The 20,590-nt window shown below is 56.3% G+C and overlaps 1 protein-coding gene across 5 annotated transcripts in view; it reads right to left on the bottom strand.

Annotated features, from left to right (window-relative positions):
- Nucleotides 1-20,590, bottom strand: part of RPTOR (regulatory associated protein of MTOR complex 1) — a 333,238-nt gene that overhangs the window by 69,496 nt on the left and 243,152 nt on the right. For all 5 annotated transcript variants that reach the window (XM_045044638.1, XM_045044640.1, XM_045044639.1 and 2 more), the window contains 2 exons: nucleotides 16,919-17,002; nucleotides 15,540-15,650 (listed from right to left, as the gene is read on the bottom strand). In XM_045044638.1, the coding sequence (XP_044900573.1) occupies nucleotides 15,540-15,650; nucleotides 16,919-17,002 (195 nt within the window). The remainder of the gene's footprint in view (nucleotides 1-15,539; nucleotides 15,651-16,918; nucleotides 17,003-20,590) is intronic.

Raw genomic sequence — 20,590 nt, 5'->3', positions numbered from 1 at the left:
TTGTTTTGTATTTTTCCTTTGACCCAAGATCGAAGATAATTGCTTTAAAAAAAACTAAATTCCTAGTTGTCCGGCCTGTTCTGTTTTCTGACACCGTTATTCATTTCTGGTCCTGCCATGCACATTGTCTGCACTATTCCTGCTTTTTGGAAATTCTTAAGGTTTCTTTTGTGGCCTAATACACGTGGTCAGATCTCACGAACGGATATTTAACGGAAGAAATAGTCTTTACAGTCAGGACACAGGTTCAATATGTGTTCTCCAGGCTGCACTTGTGAGTCTGCGTCACTCTTCACGAAAGCAGCAGCGACGGTCATGCCTGACTGTGCCTGGGCTGTCACGAGCTCTGTGGCCACGGACACGGATTCCACCACCGCCTCGACAGGAAGTTGTTTAAGTCCCGTTTATACGCAGTGAGCTGCCCGAGGGCCGTCCGCAGAGCCGGAACCAAAACCGAGGCCGGTCCAAATCACAGTGCCTTCCTCACTCAGCACCAAGGCGTTTACCTCCACCTTCTCCATTCTGTGGGGGGACAGGGGACACGCGGGTCCCAGCGTGTTACTCAGCTCTCTCCTCGACGGGAGACGCCTGCCCTGGCACAGCTCCGCGGCTCAGGTGCACGCGCCAGGAGGCAGTGGTTCCTTCCACTCGTTCCGCTCTGGGTGGGGAAGGCCGGGACCCTTCTCCCCGCCGTGCTCCTTGGGGTTTCTCTACGTGCAAATCAGATCAACACACAGAGCGAGAAAGGGCAACACGACAGCACCGGCTGGTCCGTTCCTCCCACCCGCGTCCAGCTCCCCAAGGGCGGCCAATCGCCATTCTTTTGGACGGGTTTTCAAGAATTTACCTCCAGATTTCGAAACAATGGCTATGTCTTTATTTAGCCACTTCCACTATAGGATACGAGGATTTCGTTCTTTTGTGCTTCCGACTTTTGTTTTCCACCTACTTTCCCGGATGATTTCACCGAAGCTTTCGGTCAATTCGACACTCAGCGTTTACGTTACATTCAGGCAAAAATCTTCGCTGAGGAGGCGAGCTGTGTACTCTGATGGCATTTCCTCACTATAACCCTTTTGTTTCACTCGCTTCTCCGGCTGACAGACAACCCCTCACTCGTTTCTGCACCTGCTCAGCCACCAGAGAGCGGTCAGTTCCTGTGTCTCTGTCCGCCGGGCCCAGGGGACCTCTGCTCTGCTTGGGTGGATTCTGGCCTAGGCCGGAGAGCGGCCCTCACCCCGGTGCCGGTCCTTCTGCTGGACTGGGACCCGCGGTTCCTGGCGCTCATCTGAGATTCCTGGACTCGTTTGAACTGTTCATTTCTGTAGCGCAGCCCTACTTTCCCAGCCAGGCCGTGAAACTGTCCCTGAGGGTCACACTGAGCCATGCCGCATGGGGTTCTCCCCCACTTGGTGTCAATTACCCAGGGGCAGAACGGGCAGCGGTGACGGAGAAATGCTTCTGAACAAAGAGACCCCCCGCCCTCAGCCTCCTCCCCCTCCGATACCGGGTGCTCGCACTCACACCTTGTCTGACATGATGCATCTCCGTGCATCCGTGTCTTGGCTCCTGGCCTGTCGTCCCCACCGCGGGCATCCGAGCACCCTCTGGGCACAGCCTCTCAAGTCAGCCCAGCCACTCTCGAGACCTTCTTTTTGGTCTTACTGTGGCTGGACTCCCCGAGTGGCTGCCTTCAGGTGAGCTCGTTACTCTGGTCCCTGCTCTGCTACACTCTCAGCTCTTTGAGGACAAAACCCTGATTATTACTCTCCATGGTCCCGGAATGTCACGCAGCCTGGTTCCCATCAGAGGGCCACTAAGCGTTTGCTGAGCAAATAAAAAAGCCGACGTGTACATGGAGAAGCATGACGCAATCCGGGATGTTAATCACACCCAGTAACCGCTTCCAGTGTGGACGAGTCAGTCCAGAGGCCCGTGGAAGCAGGAGGGATGGGCTTTCCTGGGTCCAGAGCTGCTGAGCCGCAGGGCCAGGATGTCGAGGCCCGGCCTCTCCCTGCCACGCGCTGTGGGCTTCTACCCAGACCCTGGACCCGGGTCGCCGCCAGGTGCAGCCTCAAGGTCCCGGGTGGGAAAGGTGACTCAGCTGGCGGCCCCGGACCGTACCCCAACCCAGCCTCGACTTCAGGCTCCGCACACCAGAACCGTGGTCGCCCTTTTCATAAGACATGTAAGAGTCGGGTCCTGCTGGGCTGCGCTCGCACGCTGACCCGCACCCCGTCCTCGTCCTCGCTCTCCTCGCGGGCTGACCCGCACCCCTGTCCTCGTCCTCACTCTCCTCGCAGGCTGACCCACACCCGTCCTCATCCTTGCTCTGATCAGTGCCGCAGAGCCGGGGAGCGATTCAGCCCAGCCTGACGATGAATCACAGGGCCTGAGTCATCACCCAAAAAGACGGCCTGTCTTGATTGCCCTCAGCAGCAGGCTGACGCTTCAGCTCCTCTCACCAGGAAGTCCCCTGCAGCCTGAGTCACTGCGCCCATTCATGCTACGATGGGCCCGACGACCTGACAGCGGTGGTGACAACCTCCTGCTTCCTCCCTTGGCTTCTCATTTCACTCCTGGAAATCCAGAGGCATCTGGAAACGACGGTCTCCCTTCTGCCAGGGACAGACACGCTCAGCAGCAACCTGGCCTTTTACCAAAGTGCGAGTCTGGCCGGGCCTGGCCTCTTCCCGGGCAGGTGTGGGAAGGGGCAGCCCCCGACTCCTGCGACGTACTCTCCGGGTCCACAGTTCTCCAGGGGCCCCGCGGGGGTGGATCTGAATCTTCTCTGGGGTGAAACCCACTCTGGGGGCCTCTGAAACGCAGCCGCCTCACGTAACTGGGATGACGGCCACGAAGGGACGCGTGGCAGCTGTAGTTCACCAAACAATACAAACGGCACCTCACATCCACCGAAACGGCACATCCTTGCGGACGACAGCTTCGTGAGACATGCAGACTTGTGCTCCCCGATGCTAAGATTTAGTTTATTTTCTGCCCTTTATAACCCATAGTGTAGAAATTCAATGGGCCATCAAAGCAATTTAATTATTGGTGTCAAAATGAGCAGGCGGGAAGGGTAACATTCATCAAGCGCCTACGGCAAGCCGGACACGGGGCCGGGGCTCTCCTGGGGACTCGGGCCTGGCTGTGGCCCCCCGGCTCCTTCACCGCCCGCTGCCCGAGCACCTGCTGGGTCCGGGCGGTGGGGCAGGAAGGCTGGCCGGGAAGGGAACTGAGGGAATACACAAAACCCTGGGACTGCAAACACGAAAGAAAAGAGCTCCGACACCAAACCTCATAAAATTAGGCTAACCCAGCGACAAGGGCGAGAGATGAAAAGAACGATATTCAGATTTTAAAAAAAGCAATGAAGGATAGTAAAGGAACCGTGTTCGACCTCAGACATAAAGCCGGCCACGTAACAAAAATCCCAGCGCACCACGGTGACCTCCTTGTAGAGAGAAAACGGTGGAAGCGGGGTTTGGGGCGGGGGGGGGCACGTGGAGACACCCGGAAACACACCTCAGCCAGGCGGTCCAGGTCCTGTCGGTGGCGACGCGTCATGTCGACGGCACGGACCCCTGACACGAAGAGAAGGGCGCTCTGCCCCTGCGGTCTTCCTCCCCGAGCCCATCACCCGACATCAGACACACCCCAACGGAGGGACGGCCCCAGCACCCCCAGAACCGCCGGGCCACCCGAAACCAGGGACGACGTGAGAGACGGCTCAGCCCGGAGACGCCTGGGGAGACGTGACGAACGGGGTGGAAAGGGGACGACAGGAAAACCAAGGACACTCGAACGGAGTGCGGACTTTGGTGAGTGGCAGTGTCATTCCTTAAGATGTTAACAATGGGGGAAAGTGGGTGTGGGGCACACGGGAACTTTATTTCCTGTTCTAGGTTTTCTGTAAATGTAACCTGTCCTAAAAAGTGGTTTATTAACATAAAACCTGTAGGAACAAGGCAGTCAGAGACAGAGAGATACACAAGCTGCCAGCACAGGAGTAAGGTCTGCCCCAGGGCCTGAGCGGGCCAGCCCCTTGCAGGGGCCGGGCCACCGGGACGGCAGGCTCTGGACTGAGAAGTCTCCGGCCCTCCTGGGCACACTTGGGTCTGGGGGACCCGAGTCCTCACAGGATGGGAGAGGAGACTACGCCCACTCATCTTTTCCACTGAGCTTTTCCGTGTGAGCCTGGAGGGGGCGGTGGGACGGGTGCAGGTGCAGGAAGAGAAGCTGGTGACATCAGAGCCGGTGGGGGGGGGGGCGGTGGTGGGATTATTCTGTAGGGAAATCAGCACATGTTCTGGGAGCGGGGAGGGGAGCCAGCATAGGTGTGAGGGCACAGAAATGAAATTCATCCGCTTTTGCTCACAGAGTGTGTTCTTTCTGGTCCCACAACTGCCTCCCACGTGGCAAAGCTCTGTGTATCCCCACGTTTGGATTGACGTCATGAATGCGACACAGAGCTTTCTTCCAAATTCGCAGACAGCGTGCCCTCGGTGCCCTGGTGGCACTGTGATAAACCTTTATTGAGTGGAACTTGGGAAAGTTGCCCGAACTGCATGTTAACGGTGCCTGCGGATAAACCCCAGACAACCGCAGCCCAGCTTGAAGGGCTCTTTGCCCGTCTCCCCTCCCTCAGTCTGGTTAATTAGCAGAAAGAAAAAGGATAATAAGGGGTCTGAGGGTCACCAGCCAGCACTACCCTCCCGGAGCACGGCCCTCGGAGACTGCAGGTTTGGCCATGTTTCGGACACTTTCTCATCCTCCTGTGACACTGCTCTTGACCTGTGACCCCATCACACGACCTCGAGGACAATTTAAATACTCTGCACCGTGTGCGCTCTCCCTCTCGCTTCCCCTGTGCTTGTCCGCACTTTTTCAAAGTTGCAGATGGCGTGAGGCTTTGCCTGGAAACTTTCCTGAGAAAAAGGACGACGTTCTCTTGCATAACCACAAACCCCTGTCACTCAAGACATTCAGCATCAATGCCACGCTATTAGCCAATATCTAGTCTCCATTCAAATTTCTCTCGATGGTCAAACAACGTCTCTTACAGCGTTTGGTTCTGGGTCCAGGATCTAGACCGGCACTTACTGGTCGCACATTACGAGTCTTTGTCTAGAACAACTGCCCCACGTTTTGTTGTCTTTGTCGAATTGAAAATCTAGAAGGGACCGTACAGTTGTGCGTAGACTGTTCTGCAACTTGAAATTTAAAAAATAACTTTTTAAACATTTATTTATTTTTGAGAGACGGAGTACAAATGGGGGAGAGGCAGAGAGAGAGGGAGACACAGAATCCGAAGCAGGCTCCAGGCTCCAAGCTGTCAGCATAGAGCCTGATGTGGGGCTCGAACTCACAAACCGTGAGACCATGACCTGAGCTGAAGTCGGACGCTTAATGGACTGAGCCACCCAGACGCCCCTGTTTAGAGAGAGAAAGAGGGAGAGAGAGCAAGCAGGGGAGAGGCAGAGAGAGGGGAAGGGAGACACAGAATCCAAAGCAGGCTCCAGGTTCTGAGCTGTCAGCACAGAGCCCGACGCGGGGCTTGGACCCGTGAACCATGAGATCGTGACCTGAGCCAAAGTTGGACACTGAACCGACTGAGCCACCCAGGTGCCCCCACCATTTGAAATTCTTAACAGCTCTGAGGTTGAAGCAATATACAAAAAACCGCACATCTAAAAGTACAGATTTCAGTAATTTTGGACATATGTACACACCCATGAAGCCATGCCCACAACCAAGGTAAGCAACCTCTGCCCTCAAAACTTTCCTTGTGCCCCTTCCGAACCGCACCCCCCCCCCCCCGCCAACCGGCAGCCATCTGTTCTCTGTGAGTACGGTTTACATTTTCTAGAATTTTATATAAATGGAACTACATAGTGAATACCGTTCTTTTACTGGCTTCTTTCCCTCAGCTATTTTGGGGCCAGTATATCCTTTTTTATTGCCTAGCAGTACTGCCCCGTGTGGATAAATCACTGTTTGCTTATTCACGCCCGTTGATGGTCTTTTGGGCTACTTCTGTCGTTTGGCTATTACAAATAAAGCCACTATAAACATCGTGTATCACTTCTGAACAGACGTGTGGGTGGGTGTGCCACGTGCGTTTCTCGAAATCTGCGCCTGGGCCGGACAGTGTTTGGATTTTGGACATGCTAGCAGCCGTGTGCCGGTATCCGACTGGTTTCATTTGTGTCCTCCAAGGACAAATGGCAAGCGGCAACTTTTCGGGTGCTCTTCTGTCAGCATACTACTTCCTCCGTGAAGTGACTATTCAAACCCTTTGCCCGTTTTTTGGTTTGTGTGTCTGTTTTCACGTTGAGCTTTGAGAGTTCCCTATGGGATCTAAGAGTTTGTATTAGGTAAATGATGTGCAAATATGTCCCCACTTTGAGTGAACTTCTTCATGCGGTATGAGGTGTAGACTCATTTGTTTGCATCTGGATGTCCAATCGTCCCAATGCCACGTGGCGAAAAGACGCTCCTTTCTGTGGGGCTGAACTATTTGCATCTTTGTTGCAGATCAGTTGACCGCACACATGTGGGTGCAGCTCCTGACTTCTCATTTGGTTCCACTACCCTTTTTCACGCCACTTTCAGTGCTGACTGTTAACAGATACGGGTAAGTCTCGACACTAGGTAGTATTAATCCCTTAGCGTTGCTCTTTTTTTAAAAAAGAAAGTTGTCTTGTTTATTCTTAGGTCCTTTGCATTTTCATATATGGATTTGTAGTCAGGGCCCATGTTGATGGGATCTCTCCATTTATCTAGATTTTCTGTAATTTCTCTTGCCAATGGATTGTAGTTTCAAGTACAGAAGTCTTGCACATGTGTTGCTGAATTCGTCCCCAAGTATTTTATATTTTTGATACTGTTGTAAATGTTTTTTACTTTGATTTCAACTTCCCATGGTCGATCAACAGTATATACAAACAAAATAGATTGTTGTGTGTTGACCTTATAACCTACAACCTTACTAAGTTCACTCAGTGGTAGTAGTTGTGGGTTTGTTTGTTTTTTTAATAGGTTCAATTAGCTTTTCTACAAAGAGAATCATGTTGATTGAAAATAGAGACAGTTAAACGTTTTCCTTTCCAACCTGGATGCCTTTATTTTTCTTGTACTCCCCAGGGCTTCGAGTACAGCACTGGAGAGAAATGATGAGGGCAGACACCCCAGTCTTGTTTCTCATCCTAGTGTTGAGATTTTTCACCATTGAGTGTGGTGTTGGCTGTAACGGTTTTTGTAGATGCTGTTCGTCATGCGGAGGAAGTTCCCTTCTGTGACTGGTTTGCCAAGAGCTTTTTTTTTTGTTTTTTTTTTTTTAAAGTCTGAAATAGATTTTAGATTTGGTCAAATGCTTTCTTTGTGTCTACTGAGATTATCATTCTCAGTAGAATGATAATACGTTTTTTGTGACTGTTAATATGGTAAACTACGTGATTTTTTTTTTAATCATTAAACAATCTCGCATTCCTGAAATAAATTCCACTAGGTCACGAGTTTTTAGCCTTCTTATATGCCTCTGAATTTGATTTACTGAAGCTTTTTAAATTTTAATTTTTTTAATATTTTAAGTTCATTCAGTTTGAAAGAGAAAGTGAGTGAGCATGCACGCATTTGAGTGGGGAAGGGGGGGAGGGGCAGAGAGAGAGAGAGAGAGGGAGAGAGAGGGAGAGAGAAAGAGAAAGAGAGAGAGTCCCAAGACCGGTCCCAAGACCGATGTGGGCTCGGTCTCACAAACCGTGGGATCGTGACCTGAGTCGATACCGAGAGTCGGACGCTCAGCTGCCTGAGCCCCTCAGGTGCCCCTGATTTACTAAAGTCTTATTTGGAGCGTTTCATCTTCACAAAGGACGCCGGTCTGTGATGTGTCGTCTGGATCTGGCACCAGGCACTTCCTGCCGGCAGTGGAATGACACGGCCGAGTGCTTGTTTGCACCCATTCCCTCAGTGACGCTCGCTAGAACTCGCCAGTGAAGCCGCTGGACCTGGAGTTTTCTTTGCAGGAACGTTTCAAAATACAAATCCAATTTCTTAACAGACACGGTACTATTCTGACTCACTTCTCAAGTGAGAAACTCGTGTCATTCCAGGAATGTGTCTTTTTCATCAAACTTACCGAGTGTTCTGGCATGGAGTTGTTCATACTATTCCCGTATTATTCCCTTAATGTTTCTAGAACCTTCCGCGATGCCACCTCTCATTCCCGATTTGGGAACTGGCGTCTGTTTTTCTCTCTGCCACGCTGGGAACAGTACAGAGGTTCCTCAAACACCTAAAAATAGAACCGCCCTACGATGCAGCAATAACACTAATGGGTGTCGAACCAGAGGAAATGAGATCAGTATCTGGGTAGCTGTTTACTCATTGATCTGCTCTAAGAACCAGCTTCTGCTTGAACAGATTTTCTTTATTGCTTTTCTGTTTTCTCTTGCATTGATTTCCACTGTGATCTGTATTTCCCTTCTCCTACTTCCTTCGGGTTTAACCTGCTTTTCTTTCACTAATATCTTAGGGCTGAAGCGGAGGTCAATGATTTAAAACCTCCCATTTCCCAACGGATGCCCTGTAGTGGTGCCAATTTCCCTCTCAGCGCTGCCGAGCTGTGCCCCCACTCGTCCTCATGTGCTGGGTTTTCGCTGGCATTCAGTTCAAGGTATTTTTTACTTCCCCTCAGACCTTTTTGAAAAATATCATTCAACAAGTTTTATTTCACTGACTTTATATTTTCATATAAATGATAGAATTATAATAAACTTTATCAGTAAAAGTTGTATGTTGTGGTATAAATCATACATATTTTTTCTAGCTTTACTGAGGCGTAACTGACAAACGGAAATACATACAATTTTTGTATATTCAGCGTAAGGGTTTGATACACGCATCCGCCGTGAAATGATCGCGCGATCAGGTTAATGAACGCATCCACGAACTCACAGTTATTTTGTTTGGTGTGATGAGAACACTTAAGGTTTACCATCTTAGCGGCTTTGGAGTGCACATACGGAACTGTCACTGCGGTCATGGGGCCGCACGTCACACCCCGGCTCCACGTAGAACCGGAGGTGTGTGCTTTTCCACACGCACCTCGCCGTGTCCGCCACTGGCAGCCCCCCCTCAACCACCGTCTCTCTCTCTCTCTCTCTGGTTCTGGAAGTTTGACTTTTTTAGATTCCACAAGTGGATGGGATCAGGTGGTATCTGTCCTTCTCTGTGTGGCTTACCTCACTTCGCACAGTGCCCTCCAGGTTCAACCATCTCGTCACAGACAGGAGGATTTTCTTTTCTCCGGTGTGCGTATGTGTGTGCGTGTGTGTGCGTGCGACCCTTCCGTATCCGTTCATCTGCTCAGGGTCGTCTCTGTGCTTGGCTGTGAAGAAGGCTGCAGTGAACACGGGGCTGCGGGTGTCTCTGCGGGGCCGGGTTGCATTCCCTCTGGTGCTACGCCCACTGGTGGGAACGGACAGAGGTTCCATCTTGAATTTCCTGAGGACCCTCCACGCTGCTCTCCCCAGTGGCCGCACCAGTTTACGCTCCCACCGACAGTGCCTGTTTTGTTCTGTTCTCTCCATGGCCTCGCCTACACGCGCCAACTCCGTGTTTTTGAGGACAGCCAACCTGACGGGCGTGAGGTGATGTCTCAGTGTGGTTTCTATCGCGTTTCCTCGTGATGAGTGATGTGGAGCGTCTTTCCGCGGACCTGCTGGTCCTCTGTGTGTCTTCTTTGGAAAAAGGTCTACTCAGGTCCTCTGTCCATTGTTTAACGGGATCGTTCGGGTCTTTGCTATGAAGTTATATGAGTCCTTGTATATTTTGGGTATTAACCCCTTGTCAGATAGACAGCTTGAAAATACCGTCTCCAGTTCCACAGGCTGCCTTTTCAGCTCTTTAGTCTGATGTACTCCCATCTGTGTATTTTACATATAAATATTTAAAACTACACATATCATCTTATATAAATATTTATGTCACGTATATAACATTTATATGTTTTAAATATTTCATGCATCTTATACTTACATTACTTGTTAAAATTTCATCTTATAATTTAAACATTTGAACACTTACTCATTTAAAAGCGTGCTTCGTTTCCACGTGTTTGGAAGTCTTCCTAGCATCCGGGGCTGCGCTGCGGCCCACGGTGCGTGTGCTCCTGGCACGTGGACAGGAGGGGTGTTCCCCACGGATTTCCCTTCTCCTCGCCGTGCCGTCTTCTCCAGGAGCCCCGGCTTCTCCGGGTACGGTGGTGGACCCTCCGCCTCTCCTGGCAGCTCCAGAGGAGCTCTTGGGCTCCCCTCGCGCAGGTCCTTTCCCCCCAGAGACACCGGCTGCCCGGAAACACGGGCGTTTCCGCGCTGCTGTTAACACGGACGTCCGGCCTTCTTCGCTTGACGGTCGCGCCGAGTACCTCCCACCTCCAGGCTAGTCGTGTCCTTACACCGGAGGCGCATTTCCCACGAGCAGCACGCGGTCTGCTCTTGCTTCCTAGATCCATCTGGCCACCTCTGCCTTCCAGCCGGGCCGTCGGACTGCTTACACGGTCACCACTGACACGGTTACGCCCAAATCCACGCGTCTGCGATCTTCTGTAGGTGCCATCTAGTCCTCGTCCCCCTCTCCTTACCTTCTTTTTTGTGTGACCCTCGTACACGTTCACGGCCTCAGGGGACCTCTTCTGCTGGCGAGGGGGCTCTCCCTGTAAAAGCATGGTAGTGATGGCCTCGACGAGCGCGGCTGCCTCTTCCTCGCAGTCCACCTCCAGGCGGTAGCACATCACACGAAGTGCGAGAAGCCGACCGGAGCCTTTCTTCAATTTCTGCCCCACCCCCACGTCCCTGCTGTGACCGCACGCGTCGCTTGTGTGCACGCCACCAACCCCTAGCGCACGGCGATTACTGTCTGCTCCAGCAGATGATCTTTGACAGATTCAAGGCGCAGGAAGTCAGACTTATTCGTGGGGCTCCCGGGCCCGCGTGTGCACTGCGCGCCTTTCTGCCTGGGGACCCTCGCTAACGTTCCTCGTGGTGTGGGTCGGCCGGGCTGCCACCCTCCGGTGTCGAGTGTCTTACGAAATCCTCACTCTGCCGCCACCTGTAGAGAGCCTCCCGCTGCGCACAGAAGGCCAGGCCGGCGGCTTTTCTTCGGGGACGTTAGGGCGCCAGCCCGCCGTCCCCCTGCTGGTGCGGCCCCCGGCTGGCAGCCCGCTGTCTTCCTTCTCCTTGCCCCTCCGTTCTCTTTTATCGGCTGCTTCTGGTTCTTACATTGATCATGTTTTTAAGCAATTAGGTTAGGACTCGGGTGGTTTTCACGTTCCCTGCGCGTGGGGTTCCTGGAGCTTCCCGGGCCTGTGGGCTTGTAGTTTTCGTCAAATTGGAAAATTTGGACATTTCTTAGCCCGTTTCTTGGGCGGTTTTTCCCGCTGGCCCGTCAGCGGCTCCGAGTACACACGTCAGGCCACCTGCAGGTGTCCCACGACTGAGATGCTCCTTCGGTTTCGTAAGAGCCTGGCTGTGCTCCCTGTGCCCGTGTGCACAGACCGCGCTGCTGAAGCTCTTCTGCGGCGTGCAGCCGGCGGTCGGGCTGTCGATCCTGCCCGGCACGTTTCTCACGGCAGGCTGCGGCTTCCCTCTGCGAGAGGCTCAGCCGGCCCTCCGAGGGCTTCGAGTTCCAGTGGAGCTTTTTATGCGGAGCAGATTTCTGGCAATGGTTTCCACGTCCTTCTCGGCTAGTTCTCACACCTGCGAGGGGTCAGGTGGGTGTCGGCGGGTCTTTCTCCTCGTCGTGGATCACGGATCCCCGCTTCTTCACGCTCCTGGTCGTTTCGCTCAGTAGTAGAGGCGGGCGCAGACCCACACGGTGCACAGGTGATCTGGGGAGAGACCCTCCTGGGACTGGTTCCGCGGGGACAACAGGAAAGGCTTTCCTGTGCCACCTGTCCCCACAGCGTGTGCCGCCCCTCGGTCAAATGGCACCGGACCGTCGGCCCTGCTCCTCCTCCCAGGAGCGGCTGAAGCGCTTCTGGCCTCCCCCCACCTGCCCCCCTCCCCCCCGTGATGGCCCATGGTGTGTGCTCAGCACATTCCTGTGACCTAAGAAGAGGCCCTGAACTTGCCCCTCAGCTGGGGTCCGCCCTGCGTGGGCCACCCCACCCTCCGCCCTCAGGAAGTGCCCTGTGTTCTGCACAGACGTTCATCCTAGCGTGGCCATCCCTGACCCTCCCAGTGGCCACTCAACGACCCGGTGAGCTCTGCCACAGCACGAGAGCCCGTGGAGGCCGGTGGGGACCCAGTGTGACTTCTGGCCAGATGCAAACGAGGGAAGGGAACCATCAACCCCCCCTCCCCCCAAAGCACACGGAACTGTCATCTCCGGGAAGCCATCCGAGTGATCATGAAAAGGAAGGTGGAGGTGAATGGCACTCAGACTCAGCTGGAAATATTTCAAAAGATCTCTCAGTAGGATGACGGCCTTTGAATAAACAGGTGCCACGGGCTGGTTAAGAACGAGTTCACAGAAAGGTCCCTGGCGCCCGCGGGCAGGTACAGCGACACTGAAGGCCCGGACACTTCCAGCTGGCTGCAGCGTCATTAAACGTGTAAGTCCTTCAGCGCGGGCCCTGAGACTCCCTCGAGCAGGGGGGCGGGGGAGCTGTAGCAGGTGCGCTCACGGGGGGCGCCCGCATCCAGCACATGCAGGAGACACGCAGGCCCCCCGAGACAGATGTGCCGGGAGGCGGTTTTTGGCGTGCAGAAGTACGACGACCACCCAGCTCCCGCGAGAACGCGGTGGCAAGGTGCAGGCACGAGGGCCGTCCTTTTCACACACACAGCAAAGACTGAAGCAGAAACAGACACTCCCAGGACTAAACGCACACACAGTCTGGTTCTAGGCACTGACAGGCAGCAGAGGTTCCGCGGGGACGAGAGCGCTGGTGGCCCACCGGCAGGGAGGTGGGCCTAGGGGCGCCCTCTTCTGTCCCTCTCCTCCCACGGGCTGCGGTCTGAGCCGGGCGCCCTACGCACCCAGGAACCTCGACACGTGCTCTGCTCGGCCCAGGACCGGGTAACGGGATCAGTACATTTTCAGATGTGCTCTTGAGAAAACAGAGACGTTGAAGGACAAGGGAAGTTCCAGAACGACTTCCCTGGAAGAGCCCTTCTGTCCTCCTGTTCCCAGAGCACGGCTCTTTGGTGAGACGTGAGGGGAAAAGAGAACTGACCGAAAGGTACGGTTTCCTTGCCCACAACACCAGGCTTTCCGATCGGCCAGAGAGGGTTTCTGCGTACGGGACACCAGCCGGGCAGACGCGAGACTTACACTGTGATTCCTTTTATTCTAAAAGTTCCAGGTCACGGCTGTCATCTTGGTACCGAGCCGTTGGAAGCACAGAGGGGCGGGGGATGGGAAATAAAAGCGGCTCGCTGGAGAAAATGAGGGAGGCGGGGCCCAAATTCAGATTTTTAACTCTTTAGTCTAGCAAAGTTTTGGCCAATCTTCCAGAGAAAGTCATTGCTCGTCTGAAGTTAGTTCCACAGATAGGAAGGTAAATATTTTGTCAAAACCTCTAACGTTCTAGTCATCATCCCGGAGCAGACAAGCAACGGAACATTCTGTGGATACAGCTATGCGCAGGGCACTGGGCCCAAGGAGGGTCAAGGCTGACCTGAGGTCAAGGTTAGCCTTGGGTGCGGCGAGCAGGAGGGAGGCTGTTTCCGGCACCGAGAGGACCACGGGGACCAGGAACACCGAGGTGAGTGGACCCTGCGTCTGGTCGACAACGTTCTGGTCACTACCAGGGGACCAGGGAAAGGACTGAGGCCGACAGCCGGGGACTGAGCCACCTCCTGGGACTTGTCTGCAGCCGCTATGAGTGGCTGTGCAGAAAGGTCAGGAGAACCTCCCAGGCAACGGGCAGAACTGCAGGGCTCAGCAAGGCCGCTACACAGGCAAGCAAACAAAATCATCAACCACGGAGCACAACGTCATCCAAGACAGCGTCGCCCAGATGCACCTGTGCTGTCACGTGTTCCTGGGAACGCCCGTGACACCCGCGCCCTCCGGCAGCCATCACCCCTGGCTCGGGCCCCACGGCACAGCTCCAGTGGCCTCAAGGTGCACGGGTAGCCTCGGCGCCCAGGTGAGGGAGGGCTGGGTCCGGCAGCAGCCTGGAGCTGCAGGGGCTCGTTCACAGGACGGTGGAGGGTGTGGGGAGCAGGGAGCAGCATGCAGGGTGGAGGCGAGCCGGGGGAGGTCTGCTGGAACGTGGAGGCAGCGGTGGGGCCCTGGCCACCTACCAGGTGCGGCTGGGGAGGGGGCAGGCCGGTTGAGGCTCTGGTGCCCGGCAGGAGGGGCGACAAGGGAGAAGCCCACTCCCCTCCCCGCCCACCAAACCCCTCAAGCAAGCGACCACGTGATCACCGCGGTTCCTCCCCTCTCCACATCTACGGTGCTTCTGAACCTGAGTGCCGCGCATGGGGGCCTCTTCTGGGGGTGTCCGCTCCCGGCCGGAGCTCACCCCCACTCTGGAACCCCTCTGTGTCCCGTGAGTCACGCCTCCCGCCTTGTCAATCCTGCTTTGCCTCCCTTCCGTGGCTCTCCCTCCTCCACACCCCAGCCCTGGGGCTCACCGCACCCCTCAGACACAGGTCCTCCCCAGCTGGGGTCTCCCCGACCATCGCCCCATCACACCCACTCTCCCAGCCCCTCCTCAGCTAACCTACAACCTCTACACCGAGGCCACGAGTTAAAAACTACAGCTTGGATCTTGTCCCATTGTAGACTCTTTACCGGTTCCTCTTGGCTGAAGAGTGGGGTGCCCTCCACTTAGAGGGGACCCCGCGTGCACCTCCAGCCCCTCTAGGCCCTCACCCTCATGGCACAGCCCCTCAGACACGGGGCTTCCCCCCTGCAGCGGAGGGCTCTGACACGCTGGATGAGCCTGTCTCCAGTCTCCAGTGCAGCCCCCAGGGTGGGGCTCCACGGAGCGGATGTGAGTCTGTGGGCCCGGGAGGCCTGAGGACAGGGAGGGGCAGAGACTGGAGAGCAGAGCTGGAGGAGATGGTCCCCAAGGTCAGGGTGGGGAGGAAAAAGCACGGGTGGGACACAGCAGGTCTGGTGGGGGTCTGGGTGAGGCAGGGTAGAGTTTAAAGGAAGCGGTCAGGGTCACTTCCTGCTGGAGGACTGGAGGGGGCGGGGAGGGGGCGGCCTGCGGCACCTGAGGGACACGAATGGCATGGCTGCAGCCCAGGTGACCAGGACTGGGCCCCAAGGAGACGCACCTCCCTTATTCTGGAAGGGGGGGCGCCAGCCGTGCCTGGAGAGGGAGGGAGGAGCTGGCCCTGAAGGCAGAGGCTTGGGTGAAGCAGGACAAGAAACGCGGGGTCATCGCAGGGGGACAGAGGACACGGCGTCACGGCGGGCAAACCAGCTGCGCTCAGCACCTCCGCAGCCGCCGCCGCCCGGGCCGCCTGACGCACAGAGCCCACCTCGCGCCTGCGGGGACGACGCGGACTACTCACACTGTCCACGGCCAGGATCTTGGCCCAGATGAAAACCAGGAGGGGCCGCAGCTCTCGGGCGGAGCTCTGCAGCAGCTTCAGCACGTAGGGGAAGATGCCCACAGACAAGGCCTGGGGGAGAGAAGAGAGAGTGAGCGCCAGCACCGGCTCCCGGGCAGCCGAGTGGCGCCGGGGGCAGACGGCGCGGCTCGGGACGCGGTGCGCGCAGCCTTCGGCGCGGTGGGAATGCCGCGGGGGTGGACGCGCCTCACGCGGAGCAAGCGGCTTCCTCCGGCCTCCTCACCCCCGCACTCCCAGATGCCGCGCGACTTCTCCGGTCCTGCCGCGTCCAGAGACCGGGGCTCGCCTCACGAGGGACGGGTGGCTTCCCGTCTGGAACCCGCCGTCCCCACCCTCGGAGGGCCTTGTCTGCTCTCAGCAACAAAGCGCAAGGCCCCTTAATAGTGGTTCTCGTGCTTCGAACCACAAGGCGTCTGCCGCCTTGGGATGGGCCAGTCTGCTGGTTAAGACGGGGAGCAGCCGCGGGGGCTCCCGTGCCCAGATCCGGATGGGGCATCATCCCGGGGGGTCGTCTCTGCTCTCGGCAGGGCAGCGACAGAGAAGCGGGCTATCTCGGCACAAAGGACACCTGGGCAGAGCCTGGTTTTGTCCATCACCTCAACGTCTCCCTCCAGGACAGACGGAGGGGGACACCCAGGACAGAGTCCGAGGACGGGGTCTGTGTCCTTTCCTCATTAAAGGCTGTGTGTACCACAAATTAGATAATTTCTAATTATCATGAATATTGCTTTTTCAGACTGTAATTCTAAACTGTTGTTTGCACACAGAACCAAGAAGGTCCATGTTTGCAGCTGGTGACAGGTCTCCTGAACCCCCTTTAATTGGCAGGTCCCCTAACGATACCCCCTTCCTTCTGATGTAGTTGTTGAAAATCAAGTCGCTTTTGATCTGATTTTTGTCAGTGTTTTCTGTTTTCAATGGCCGTTTCTACTCTTCTGTGGAATGAGAAATCAGAGAAGGTTTCCAGATTGTGCTGGGCACCGGAGTGTGAAGTCGGTGGACGGGTGTGTGCGGGCACTCTGCGGGCTCAGGGGCACCTGCAGGGGCGAGCCACTCCCGAACGGGGGCGGGCCGGCCACACTTTCTGTCTGCAAAGGCGAAGCCTCGTGGCAGATGGGAGAAGAGGGCAGAGCAAAACCAAACCACCAGAGGCTGTAGTGACGGAGGCCGCGAGGCAGCACGTGCACCTCTAGGGCCCCTCGGGCTGACCGCCCCCCCCCCCCGCCCCCAATCACTCCCAGCTTGTGAGACAGTCCTCGGACGCACCACGGAGTCTCTGGGGCTCCACCCTCCCCCGGCTCAGTGCGGGAAGCACGCACCAGGCTCACCGCCCAGGGGCCCAGGTCCAGGAAGCGCCCCAGCAGATCCAGGGCTCTCAGCCGGTGCACCTGACTCAACAGCACCTGAGAAAGGAAGAAGGAGAGGGCGTCACCGTGGAGCCGTGCGATTCTGGACGCGGGGGTGCACTCACACCTGCCCCCGGCTGCATTCATTCATTTACCTACAGCAGGTGCTCCTTTCTCTGTATAAAATAGGGCCCTGCAGAAAGTATTAGAACAAATACTTTTTAATTGCACGTAAAAACACACCGAGGACACTGTGGTGTATAAACCTCCAGACAGCGTTCCTTTAATTACTCTAAACTAGATAATCTATTATTGCGTTTCTCGCCTCTTCTGTAAACTAAATAAAATACTGTGGCTTTGACTCCCCATCGCTGGGCACGTCTGGCCGTACCGTTCCCGGTGCCCGGTTCATTTAAACAACTTCCCCACTGCAACCTTTTTAAACTATTATCAGGTTTTTGCTATTACAAACGATGCTATGATAAATATCCCAACAGGCATATTTCTGCCTATTCACATGGTTTTTCCCGAGGATAAATTCGAGGGTAGGAGCAGTACGAGTTTACTACCGAATTACCTGCCAGTGAACTAACATGCACTTCCTACAGTCCACGCATGGGTGCTCCCCTCTGTGGGTGCCCCCCACCGCCCCGTGGTCCCTCCCCACCGTGGGTGCTCCCTCCCTCCCGTGGGCCTTTGCTGATCACAGTGCACAGGACGAGGGTTTGCTGCTGTGTTCTCTGGTTATGGGACCTTGGGCCAATCACTTCACTTCCCTGACCCTTAATTTCTTAATTTATAAAAAAGGAGAAACACAAAACCGAATCCCAAAGGTTTAATTAAACAACAAATTAAGAACTCCGGGACAACAGCAGCCCACCACCCACTATTATTTACCAATATGATAGATAAAAATAAAATATCCTTTTAATCTGAATTCATTACAAGTGAAGTTGATTGTCTTTTTTTCACAGGTTAATCGGCTATTTCTGTAGTAAACTGGCCACGTGTGTCCTTGTTTTGCCACTTAGATGTCTGCCTTTTTGTCTTATCGACATGGAAAAGTTCTTTACACGTTAAAAAGAACAATCTTTGCCACGTGTTTTTCTGTTTTCTTTGTTACATCAGAGTTTAAAATTTCTAATGGGGTCATTTGTAGTGACTTCTCCTCATGGTATTTACGCTCAAGGCCGTGGGTACGGAGCCCCTGGAAGGCACTCTTCTGTCCACTGCCGGCCACCCAGCACGTGTTCGTGGGCGCTTGCTGCGAGCGGATGCTGCGCTGGGGCGCGACTGGGGGCAGCAGGGAGCCCCCCCTCCCACCATCAGTCGCTGCAGAGACAGGCAGACGGCCACGTTGTCACAATCCGCGGTGACGGCAGGCAGTGCTGCGAATCGTGTGTGCCTCTGCCCTCCTTGGGAGGGTCCTGAAGGTCCCCCTTCCTAGCGGGCAGCCAGGTCCCAGAGGGGAGGCAGTGCGTGGGGCCCCCAGGTAGCAGGCAGAGGGGATGGGAAAGCTTGGGGTGTCTGAGGACGGGTCCCACAGACCAGGCTGAGGGTTTCCCCAGAGAAGCAGCAGTGAACGTCCAATGTGGTCGCTGGGGGATAGACCGGCGGTGGCCGGATGGAGGGGGGGACAGAGTGGACCTGACCCTGACTGATGGGGGGGAAAGCGACCCAAGACAGCAGGGGCCATGCCCGCTGCGGAGGTGAGGCTGGGTGGAGGGGACCGGTGGTGTCGCCTGCTCCCGGAGGTCAGCGGCAGGAGCCGCGAGGACAACACGCTGGGTGCAGGGTGTCGATCGTGTCAGGTCGTGGGGAGGAGGCAGAGGGGAGTGGAACGCGACGGGGGGCAGAGGTTTCGGGGGCTCCCTGTGAGAGGCAAACACGGGCTGGAGGGACGGGTGGGGAGGGGTCTGGACAGCACCAGGTCCCCAGCAGGAGCGGTGGCCCCGGGGGCGGGGCAGGCGAGGAGGAGGAGCCGCGGCTGGCCCAGCCCCCGAAATGCAGCGTGCCCCCTCCCCCCCCCCCCCATTGCATCGGGGCCATTCCCACACCTCCGTCCCCACGCACGTGTGGGCGTCTGGAGGTGTCGAGCCTCTGACGAAGAGTCGGGGCGAAGGCGTGGGACCCGATTCCACGCTGGACTTGTGGCCACCACGTGTGCCTGAAGCGGGGGTCCGCAGGGCAAGGTCGGCGGGAAAGCGCGGGCCTGCCTTCCTTCCTGCGTCTTCGGCGGGAGCGGCGGAGGCGGCGACAGTCTGACCCCGGACTTGGGCGCATTTTCAAAACGCAGTGGCGCGAGGTCCGCGGAAGCACCTGGCCCGGGCCGTCCACCACGGGGCCTGTCCGCCACGCCGACCCCCACGGCGTCGGCACGCAGCGCAGGACGTCCCCTCGGCGACTCGCCGGCTGCCCTCGTCGTACCGGAAACGGAGCCGCCTCAGGGGCCGGTTTCCCGCCGACCCCGGGTCCGTGAGCGCGGCCGCAGTCGGTCGGAGACCAGAGACCCCTCCGCGGACACTGCGCGCCGCTCCCGTCACAGCGAACGCGAAAAACGTGAACGGAGCGCCGCGTTTTGGGCAGGCGGTGCAGCGATCTGCAGGGGAGGAAACGGCCGCGAGGCTGGCTCCGGCTCCGCGTGCCCCGGCCGCCACCGGGTACGTTGCTCTCACGGCAGCGCCGGGCCCGGAGCCTCGTTCACAAGGACGACCGTGGCACCACCGCTTCCCGCCGCCGTGCCCACACTGGCGGGACACGCGGCGCAGCCTCCGCAGACGGCCCCGCGAGCCTGGCGCGGGGCTCTGCGCTGTGATTATTAATGTCCGATTGGAAAAGGTCAAGTGTTGGCTTTTTAAAACATGACATCGTCCTTCGGATTCCTTCTGTTGATTCATATTTAGGAAAATGGAAGCCTAGTGGAAATGAAAGTTACTTTAAAATAAGGACTGGCTTTTGGTTGTACACTTTTTTATTCCTATTATTCCCGTTTCAGACTGGCCCAGGATCTGTGGAAATTACAGGGACAGATGGCGAACGCCACGAGCGACTGGGTCTTGCCCGTCAGTGGCGGCGTGCACGCCCGCATTAACGCGGGGCTTGCCGCCCCGGCCACGCTTCGCCCGCCTCCTGCAGCGACGGCGCTCGGGCTCCTGGGCCGAGACTCCTGGCGGGGAGGGGCGGGGGGGCACTTCCTACAAAAACAGATTCTGCAGCTCGGGCCTGGCGGACCTCAGTGGGTCCCGCCGGCCTGGCGCCCAGGAACCTGATGCCCACCGACATCCGTAGCACGTGTCACAGTAACACGCAGTTACTTTCCTGCCGTGGACTGAGAGCGACCCTGCACTTTCAGACCAAAAATTCTGTTTATAAATAAAACGATGCAGCGAAAGCAAACAGTTTCCCGATGAAATGCCCGGACCGCCTCGTGAGGTCTGTGGAGGTCCTAACACTGTCCTATGACATCCCCCCTTCTCTCTCCTTCCTGCAGCTCGTGGGTTCTCCCCTCTCGGTCTGGGGCTTCCTTGCACACCGGCCGCCCGAGGGGCCACGGACAGCGACGTCTCGTCCACCGCAAGACCGTGTGCACCTTGTGGCGGCTCGGGGTTTGAGGGACTTCCTTCCGATTCCTCCTGCTTACACTTC

This window comes from Felis catus, chromosome E1 (genome assembly GCF_018350175.1).
Source record: "Felis catus isolate Fca126 chromosome E1, F.catus_Fca126_mat1.0, whole genome shotgun sequence".
Taxonomy (NCBI): domain Eukaryota; kingdom Metazoa; phylum Chordata; class Mammalia; order Carnivora; family Felidae; genus Felis; species Felis catus.
This window is presented reverse-complemented; position numbering and strand designations above follow the sequence as displayed.